Genomic DNA, 10,565 nt, shown 5'->3' on the forward strand with positions numbered 1-10,565 from the left:
GTAGTTGTGTGTGCAAAAGTCAATTTTGGCTATATTTGTGCTGGGACTTTGCATGGATCAAAAGCATTTTTTGAGGTTTTACTTGATATAATTTTACAGGTGTTTTTCCATTCACTGCCATTGTTTCCTCCCACTGATGGTCACAAATATGGCGGCTGCGAGGCAAAAGTGACGTCACTGAAACAGGTCAATAGGTTAAGCACAGTACCATTTGGTTTAACTTCACATGGTTAATTCTGCTACTTTTACAAATCAAATATTCCTAAACTTGTGCAATGCAGAATTTAAGAGTGTACAAGTGTTCTGTCAGCTAATCGAGCAAGAGAAGTGTAAGGAGAACAGGTCAACACATCCTATATTAAAATAAAAGCAAAAATTGCGGTTACAGTGAGACACTTACAATGGAAGTCAATGGGGCCAATCTGTAAACATTAAAATACTCACTGTTTCAATAGTATAGCCACAAGACGTTAACAATATGTGTGTTAACATGATTTTACCATGATAGAATCACTTATTAACCGCATCTGTGTGAAGTTACAGACAATTTTACAACTTCATAGACATAATGACCTCATGTCAACAAACCCTAATACAACTAAAAATTACGATTTAAACAACTTTACAGCTCAAATAATACAGAAGAATGAATGTAAGTGCTTTTATAAAATTATAAGCTTCACATTTCTGCCTTTAAACCCTCCAAAAATTGGCCCCATTGACCTCCATTGTAATTGTTAATGAAAAGGAGGAACGAGACGAAATGTATTTGTGTGGTAATCAACATTACGGCACAAATGCTGTCGATTGAGCTTAACTTGTGTTAAACCTGGAAAATTCCTTCAAAAACCCTATACAGACGGTAACAACAGTTCTTCTTTACACGAGGGTTCCGAAAGGAACCTTTATTTGTAACAGTGTATCATTGTTAGCTAAAATGTTCCGCTGTTTCCTCACAGGGTCAGATTGTGTCTGTTGTCATGGCAACAATGGTCATTCAGGTGATGGGGCTGTTCCTGGGCGTCGTGGGTTGGTCTTTGGAGTCTACCTTCACAAACTTAGCCATGTGGAGAACTCTGTATTGACCACCAGCACGACTTATGAAAGACTTTGGCGCTTGGGGCCATTCAGTGCCATAGATTCAAGAACGTACTGGGCCTTCCAGGTGAGACACACACACACACACACACACACACACACACACACACACACACACACACACACACATACACATATCATCCCTGTCCCAGATGGCACACTTGATAAGGACAAAGCCAGTGTGCTTATATCAGTCAGTATGTGAGTTTCAATGATACAGTATTACTGTGGTTTTACTGGAACTCTGTGGCCCAATACTTGAACCAGAATGCGGTTATTATACCCATAAAAACTCATAAAAAAGAGATGACACACACACACATCGCTTCTCCACAGCCTCTGGCCATTTGTGTTAAAGGATGAAAAAAATGTTTGTCATCATTAACTCATCGTCATGTCGCTCGTATGATTTTCTTTCTTCTGTTGAACACAAAAGGAGATGTTTAGAGGAACATTCATGCTGCTCTTTTCCATACAGTGAAAGCATACAATGACCAGGAGCTGTTGAGCTTCAAAAATGACAAACAAAATGCCATAAATATACCATAAAAGTATCCTAAAAACTAGTCAACTCGCTTACTAAATCCCAGGTATTTTATAGTTATAAAATAGCTTTATGTGAAGAAAAGACCCAAATTTAAAAGAATGTTTAAATCGACAATCGACGGCATTTGCGGCATAATGTTGATTACCACAAAATCTAATTTAGTCTCGTCCCTCGGTTATTTATAAAAAGGCGAAAAACATTGTTACAGTGAGACACTTACAATGGAAGTAAATGGGGCCAACAAGACGTAAACAATGTGTGTGTTAACATGATTTTAGTGTGATAAAATCACTTACTGACCTTATACAGTTAAAGCTAAACCCAGTATTACAACTTTGTTGTCATGATGATGTAACGCCGGTAAACCCTGTAATCTGATAACCACTGTAATGTCTCTAAATTTCTGATTTTATCACATTAAAATCATATAATGTTCACGTCTTGTGGCTATACTGCTGAAATAGTATTTTAACGTTTATGGATTGGCCCCATTCACTTCCATTGTAAGTGCCTCCCATTGTAATTGGCACTTTTGCTATGCTGTAAATAGACGAGGATCGAAATGATTATTTTACTTAGTTTTTTGAATTCAGATGGTTTCTGTATACCATGTTAAGCCCCACCCACTCATACTCTTAAAGGCACACACACCACATTCCCACTCTTACCTCATGAAAGACGAGGGGCCTTCGATTTGCATCGAAGACAAACTTATCTGTAACTATTCACATGATACTTCCTAGTTTTGCTTCCTTTGTCATCACAGTGTGTTCTAGTGAAGAGCACTATAGGAGGGGCCTTGGTTTATGCTTTTATGACTCTGACTAAAGTTCTGACCATAAAACTAACACTGACACACTTAAACACAGTTGCATACTGCGTCAGCGCTCGGATCTGAGTGGAAACTGTCTGTGCTCTGCTATCAGTGAAACAGGGATTCTGTGTGTTGAGACATCAGAGTTTGTGCGAGAGGATTTGAGTGTATAAACGAGTGTGTTTTGGGTTTCGTTAATCATGTCGATTGCAGTTGAACTGGTGGGGTTCTTGATGTGTGTTGGGGGCTGGTTGCTCACTGGCGTGGCGTTGGCGAATGATTACTGGCGCGTGTCGTCGTTTTCGGGCAGTGTAATTACATCTGTATGGTATTATCAGAACTTATGGCAGGCCTGTGCAGAACAAAGTTCCGGCATCTCCAACTGCAGGGAGTTTGAGTCTCTACTTGCTCTGCCTGGTAACACACACACACACACACACACACACACACACACACACACATTTGATGTTTTATCATGGTGGGGACTTTCTATTGACTTCTATTGTTTTTATATTGAGCTAATGATATATTCTAACCCTAAACCTCCCACAAACCTTACTGAATTTTTACATGCACTTTATGGCATAATTCTCATTTTTTTTTAATCTCATTAGGGTGATACTACATCTGGGCAATTTTATTACAGTAACAAATTACTGTAAAACAATGTTTGTTTGTTTGTTTGTTTTTGTTTTTTACCAAAAAGGTCAAAGCAGAACAACAAATACTATCATTATTTAAATAATTAAAAATATGTTTATTTTTATTTTAATGTAATATATCATTTATTGTAATATATCAAAATAATATAACATTATTTTCATTATAATAAGAATTTTGGGGGGAAGTGAGCTTAATTGTCATAAAAATATACCATGGTAAATTGATGTATACCACTGTATTGATATCTTTTTCATTTACCTTTTAAATGGTACTGTAAAGTACTTTAAGGTACTTGTTTGGTAAAAAAAAAAAGTACAGTATATATAAAATATGTGTAAAAACATGGTATTACCATTGTACATGTCCAAAAAAATGGTATTATTGTGGAACATTAAAAAGAAACATGGTATTACCATTCTGCATGCCAAAAAAACATGGCATATTCATGATACTGTCCATTTAAAAATAACATGGTATTACTATGGTACATGTCCAAAAACATGGTATTGCTGTGGTACATGTAAAACATGGTATTATCGTGGAGCATTCAAAAGAAACATGGTATTACCAGAGTATATGTCCATAAAATATTTTGAATATATACTGTATATATATTTTTGTTTATGTGTATTTCCTGTTGTGTGTGTGTGTGTGTGTGTGTGTGTTGTAGTACACATCCAGACCTGTCGAGCGCTGATGATTATTGCTCTCATTCTGGGTTTGCTGTCTGTTATTCTCTCCATATTGGGACTCAAGTGCACTAAAATGGGCAGCATGACTGAACAGACCAAAGGAAAAATGGCTCTTATGGCCGGAGTGTTGTTCATTCTCTCAGGTCAGCATGAATGTCCACATTTCCTCTGTTTTAGCTATAAATGTGTTTTGAGTAAAACACAAACAACAACAAGTGAACAAGTTATTCTGATAATAACCACAGATAATAATTTCAACTCTCAGTCTAAGATATTTACAATAGAAGTCTATGGGGCAATGAGTCTATAGCTTCTGTAGTATTTACTGAGTTAATGTATACAAACACAACTGAACTAGATAAACTAGATAAAACTCTCACTGTTTCTTCTTTAGGTTTGTGTGTTCTTATAGCCGTGTCTTGGTATGCCACTCAAGTCATTCAGGAATTTAATAATCCTCTGAATGGAGGTATAAGGTAAGTCAAAGTTCAAACACAAGATACTATGGTAATACCATGTTTTTAAGGCTAAAATAAATGTCATATACGTGTGTTTCTGTAGGTATGAACTGGGCACTGGTCTGTATCTGGGCTGGTCTGCAGGAGGTCTCGTCCTGTTGGGTGGTGTATTTCTCTGTACTTCTTTTAAGACAAGTCAGTCACCTGCACAATCACGGTGAGTCTCTATATTTAACCCTCCTATGGTATTATAAAATGACACCTCCCTTTGGTATTTGCGGTCATTTTTGACCGGAAGGGTCAGATGTGTAACCATTTTTTTATTTCCCTGAAGAACAATAAAATTATGCATTTCTTTTGGAATTTTAAGCTATTTTGATCTTCTTTACATGTACATTTCTAAATTTTACCATTAAGTTGGATATACAAATAAGCACATTTTCAAAAAAAAAAAAAAAAAATTAATTACATTCTACACTTACCTACACTTCTATAAGTTGAAACATTAAAAGTAAAGAGAATGTGACATAAATTGGAGGCAGATTGATGCCATCTGGAGAACAAAATATAAATAACATGACTTGAAAACCATGTCATGCCAGTAACAGACAGTAGATGACTGTAGACACATATTGTGTATTCTGATGGTTTGTTGTAACCTATTTTTTTATTTTATCACAAGCAATGCATTTGGATATATATTTGACATTAACATACTATTATTTGCCAAAGTTTAGAATATTAAAATTGATTTGAAGTGTCAGTTTTTGCAGTTAATGTCATTATGCTTGCAATCAAACCTGACCATGGTGTTACAAGAGAAGACACAGAATGAGCATTTTTCTAACAATAATTTATTTCAAACAAAAAAATGTAATAACTCAAATTAAATGCATAATAATGTCAAGAAATGAACATCAAGAAACAGATTCAAAATTCTGCAGATTCAATTAGAGTATAAAACAGAAGAATCAGAGTAAACATTTTGCAATTTTTATAGTAAAAATTATATTTTGAAAATGTGTGTGTGTGTGTGTGTGTGTGTGAGTGTCAGATTGCTGTCATCAGCTGGAAAACAACAGATGACTTGTAATGCCAACAGTGACCAAAAGATTGCTGTAGAACTGCACTTATTGATGCCCTGGTTCTGTGTTTGTTTGTGTTTGTGTGTTTGTGTGTGTGTGTGTGTGTTTTGCATTGTGAGTCGACGTCATCGATTACAGAAATACGTCGATTTGCATAACATGCGTCGGCGTGTCACAATGGAGTAATTAAAATGGCAGTGCCCGGTTTAAGTATGGAATCCCCCGAAGAACAAGCTGCAGCTAAAAAAACTCACCTAGGGTCATCTAAAGCGTGGGAGTATTTTAGCCAGAGACCCATCAATGTGGTGCTGTGTAAGCTATGCAAATTGGAAATGGCTTATCACAGCAGTACAACCGCCATGAACGAACACTTGAAGCGAAAGCATCCCGGAGCGCTTTGTCAAGACGGCAGCAAGGCAGCACCGTAAGGCCTGTTTACTTTTTGTCCCCACTCAAGCATAACATATTAGTATTACAACACGTGTTTCTGTTAGCAGTAGTCACTTTAAACTGATTTTCTATACGTTTCCTCATTGCCCCCATGTTAAAAGTCATTTCTGCACCACTGCTAACGTAGGGTGACCATACGTCCTCATTTTCCCAGACATGTCCTCTTTTTCTGAACTTAAAAAGCGTCCGGCCAGGATTTCGAAATTTGCAAAAATGTCCGGGATTCGGCTTTACTTGCATTATGATGTCCATCTAGTCTAGTACTTCATTGTGTGTGCGCACATATTTGCATTGCTTTAACCCCTCTTTGTAAATCCCGCCTTCTCGCACACCAATTGGTCGATTAAAAGAGGCTTGCAGCAACTACTGGACAAATTCCTGCCTGTCAATCTCTCCATGAACGCATGAAGAGCTGTTGTGTTCGGCATCAAACAGTTGCTTGACAGCAGCAGCAAATGACAGCTGAGTGGAAACAATGCCCAAACGAAAGTGCAAATTTACAGAAGATTTGCACAAAATATTCCCATGCTTTCGTCCAGGTTGAGATCCGTGGGAAGCAGAATGTATGACATGTAAAGTTGGCACTTATGTGTCAGTTGCTAATAAAGGTGCAAGTGATTTAAAAGCACACATTAGCTCTGCTAAGCATAAAGTGTCAGCAAAAGGTGAAAGTTCATCAGGTAAATTAACAGACTACGTTTTGCGACTAGGTAAAATTATCACATTGCTTCATTTTCCATGGCCATTCAAAATAATAGTAATAGTAAATGAACCTGTATGACTCTGCTGCCACAGTGCTGTTTAGAATGGTGAGGGGGGTCAGTGTTGGGGTGTTTTTCCTAAAGTCCATAATAATCTCCACCGTTTTGAGCATGTTCAGCTCAAGGTTGTTTTGACTGCACCAGTGAGCCAGCCGTTCAACCTCCCTTCTGTATGCAGACTCATCGTCATCTTGGATGAGGCTGATGACAGTAGTGTCATCTGCAAACTTCAGGAGCTTGACAGAGGGGTCCTTGGTGGTGCAATCATTGGTGTAGAAGGAGAAGAGTAGTGGGGAGAGCACACATACCTGGGGGGTACCAGTGCTGATCGTACATGTGCTGGAAATTAATTTCCCCGTCTCACTAGCTGCTGCCTGTCCGTCAGAAAGCTGGTAATCCACTGACAGATAGACATGGGAGCAGAGAGTTGATGTAATTTAGTCCGGAGTATAGCTGGGATGATGGTGTTGAAAGCCGAACTGAAGTCCACAAAAAGGATCCTTGCATATGTCCCTGGTCTGTCCAGATGTTGCAGGATATGATGCAATCCCATGTTGACTGCATCATCCACAGACCTGTTTGCTCGATAAGCAAATTGAAGGAGATCTAGAAAGGGTCCAGTGATGTCTTCAGGTGGGCCTATACCAGTCTCTCAAATGACTTCATGACCACATACGTCAGGATGATAGGTCTGTAGTCATTAAGTCCTGTGATTTTTGGTTTCTTTGGGACAGGAATGATGGTGGAGCATTTGAAGCAGCAGGGAACTTCACACTGCTCCAGTGATCTGTTGAAGATCTGTATGAATATGAGGGCCAGCTGGTTAGCACAGGATTTGGGTGAAACACCATCTGGGCCCTGTGCTTTCCTTCACACCGCATCTTCACAGATCTTAAGTGCAGGTTGAGTAGCAGGAGGGGGGTTGCAGGAGGTGTTGATGTTTGTGTGATGTGAAGGTCAGAATGGGTGTGAGGTGTGAGACTGGGCCTTTCAAATCTACAGTTAAACACATTCAAGTGTCCAGCCAGTTGTTGGTTCCCTGCAGTGTTGGGGGATGGTGTCTTGAAGTTAGTAATGTCTTTCAGGCCTCTCCATACTGATGCAGGGTCATTGATTTCCTTATTCAGTGTGTTCCTGGCCTGATTGTACAATATTTTATCCCCACTTCTGTAAGCATCCTCTTTGGCCTGACAAAGCTACCTGAGTTTTGCTATAAACCATGGTTTGTCATTGTTTTATGTTAAATAAGTCCTAGTAGGAATGCACATATCCTCACAGAAACTGATATATGATGTCACAGTATCTGTGAGCTCATCCAGATTGGTGTCTGCAGCCTCAAATACACTCCAATCAGTGCAGTCAAAGCAGGCTTGTAGTTCCAACTCTGCTTCATTGGTCCATCTCTTTACAGTCTTTACTACATGTTTATCTGATTTTAGTTTCTGCCTGTAGGTTGGAAGGAGATGAACCAGACAGTGATCAGAGAGTCCCAAATCTGTTCAAGGGACAGAGCCATATGCATCCTTTATTGTTGTGTAGCAGTGATCCAGGATATTTCTGTCTCTGGTGGGGCAAGTAATGTGCTGTCTGTATTTTGGCAGTTCATGGGTGAGGTTATCTTTATTAAAATCTTCCAGAATAATGATAAGTGAGTCCGGGTATTTTTGCTTCGTGTCTGTGTGTTCTGGTCAGCCAGCTGTTGCAGTGCTGCATTCATGCACGTGTGTGGAGGAATATAAACACTCACCAAAATAAACTAGGAAAACTCCCGCAGCGAGTAGAAAGGCTTATAGTTGATAAAGAGCACTTCCAAATTAGGACAGCGCATCTTCTTTAACGTTGTTACATCTGTACACCAACTTTCATTGATGTAAAAGCATGTTCCACCACCTCTCGTTTTTCCCGTTAACTCCGCGATAAGATCCACTCTGAACAGCTGGAAGCCCAGCAGATATAACGCGCTGTCCGGAATGGCTTCACTCAGCCAGGTTTCTGTGAAGCACAAGGCAGCAGAGTTTGAAAAGTCCTTGTTTGTATGGGTGAGGAGATGTAGTTTGTTCGTTTTGTTGGGAAGAGAGCGGAGATTCGCCCGCGGCACCATTTTGACTGTATAAAAAAAAACAAAAAAAAACATATATATATATATATATATATATATATATATATATATAGACTCACCAGTTCATTTGTGTGTTTGTGTATGAGTGGGTGTGTATGTTTTGCACTGAGGATGTTTTAGAGTCTCACCCTGTAATTTCTCTGTTTTTTGTTTTTGTATTTTTTTCTGCATTGTGGCTGATTTATTGATTGTATTTGACAGATAAAAATCTTACTGTAGACTTATCGAATCAAGCCCAATTTTTTCGTATGTTCAGATGGCAAATGGAGGAAAAGTCAGCAAGTCTTGTATTGCTCAGATAAATGAAACCATTTTTATTAAATGAGGAAAATCTATTTTGGTCAAAAATGACTGAAAACCGTAAGAGGGTTAACAAACACAGATCATACCTCTGAAAGTGCTCTTGTGCAAACAAAATTCATGCCTTTGGTTTCTTTCTCTCAGGGGTTACAACTACAGCACTACACAACCTCAGAAGATCTACAGAACAGATGCACCGTCAGAGAACATCAGTTCCAAAGCTTACATCTGAATGCGTCTTTATTGTTCTGTGTTTGTATGTAAATACCAATACCAATACGATACCTCTATTAAATAATTTTTTTAAATGGGTAATTTAAAAAAAAGCATAATTTTTTTTTTACATTTATGGGCCTAAACTGAAAATGATTAAACTTCTGTTTTGTTTACCCTTACAAAATTAACCATGTTTTTACTACAGTAGCGATAGTTTAACCATGGTATTTAGTTTAACCATAGCTACCACAAAATTAACCATGGTTACTATTGTTTACAACAATATTACTATAGTAAAAATGGATACTACGTATATTGATAGTAGTAACCATGTTTTTATTTGTGGATTGTATGAAAATTATCCAAAAATACTACAATAATAAGTCACAATCCAATAATAAGTCATGATTACTACAATATTATCATAATAAAACCATGGTTAAATTCCAGGTATCATTTATTAACAGTAATTACAGAACACGATCAATCTTCTAACAACTTTTAATTTAAATAAACTTGTAACAAACGTCAAAAAATCCCATTATAATAAAAGTCACCTTTTCATTTGTAGTTATTTGGAATGCCCAGATTATACGATCCAATTAATTCCTTATCAACAAAATCAAGTCCCACTCTACATTTTGCTCTCACTGAATATTGTGTTTTCCTCAGAAATATGTCACATTATGAAAGAAAAATGGTTTGTGAAAGCCGTGTCATGTTGACTTTTATGCCATGCAAATCCTCAGTTTTGTACAGAACATCTACGTGCATTATATAAATGTTACATTGCCCCTTTTTTGTTTTTGAAGCTTGAATTGTTCTGAAAAGCTCGTCCATTTCGTGAAACAAAGTTACTAGTATGTGTATTTTGACATTGCTGTTGAATAAAACTATTCTGTGTTGAAGTTGTGCAACTGTGCAGATAGTTTAATGAGGTTTTTATTGGTCAAGCCTCAGAGGTGACTTTACACAGAGGTACAACTTTTTAACTAGGTTATGTTGGGAGTGAATTGTTTTATTGTGGAAAATATCAAGGTCAATGATTTGACTGGAGTCTTAATCTCATGTGAGTGACATTTTAAACAACTTTGCCAAACGTATTAGTCGTTTTTATGTAGAAAAAAATGTACTTTGTTGCAAAGAAGGTTTCTTATTATTTTCACCTCTATTTTTTGATGTTCACCTGTTTGGGTAAGGAAATAGTTTTGTATGAGATTCCTCATAGATTTGTGACATTGAGTATAAACATCGTCATAGTAAAAACATTAATCTACCCCAAAATAATAAATAAATATTTTCTAATTAAAAATCAGGTGTTTTGCTTTTTATTTATTTGATTTAGAAAATGAATGCTTCATA

The 10,565-nt window shown here is 37.4% G+C and overlaps 1 protein-coding gene across 1 annotated transcript; it reads left to right on the plus strand.

Moving 5' to 3' along the window:
* Positions 1–2,443: 2,443 nt before the first annotated feature.
* Positions 2,444–10,479, plus strand: LOC127422626 (claudin-15-like). The gene is made up of 5 exons (XM_051666374.1): positions 2,444–2,876; positions 3,793–3,957; positions 4,209–4,290; positions 4,376–4,489; positions 9,132–10,479. The coding sequence occupies exons 1-5, from the start codon at positions 2,660–2,662 to the stop codon at positions 9,217–9,219; spliced, it is 666 nt and encodes a 221-aa protein (XP_051522334.1). The 5' UTR covers positions 2,444–2,659; the 3' UTR covers positions 9,220–10,479.
* Positions 10,480–10,565: the final 86 nt, after the last annotated feature.

Source organism: Myxocyprinus asiaticus, chromosome 31, assembly GCF_019703515.2.
Source record: "Myxocyprinus asiaticus isolate MX2 ecotype Aquarium Trade chromosome 31, UBuf_Myxa_2, whole genome shotgun sequence".
In the NCBI taxonomy this organism is placed as follows: Eukaryota; Metazoa; Chordata; class Actinopteri; order Cypriniformes; family Catostomidae; genus Myxocyprinus; species Myxocyprinus asiaticus.

Coding starts and splice junctions, on each gene's coding strand:
- LOC127422626 (XM_051666374.1), top strand. CDS start 2,660: ATGTCGATTGCAGTTGAACTGGTGGGGTTCTTGATGTGTGTTGGGGGC. Junction 3,958..4,208: donor AGTGTTGTTCATTCTCTCAG/GTCAGCATGAAT, acceptor TTTCTTCTTTAG/GTTTGTGTGTTCTTATAGCC. Junction 4,490..9,131: donor CAGTCACCTGCACAATCACG/GTGAGTCTCTAT, acceptor TCTTTCTCTCAG/GGGTTACAACTACAGCACTA.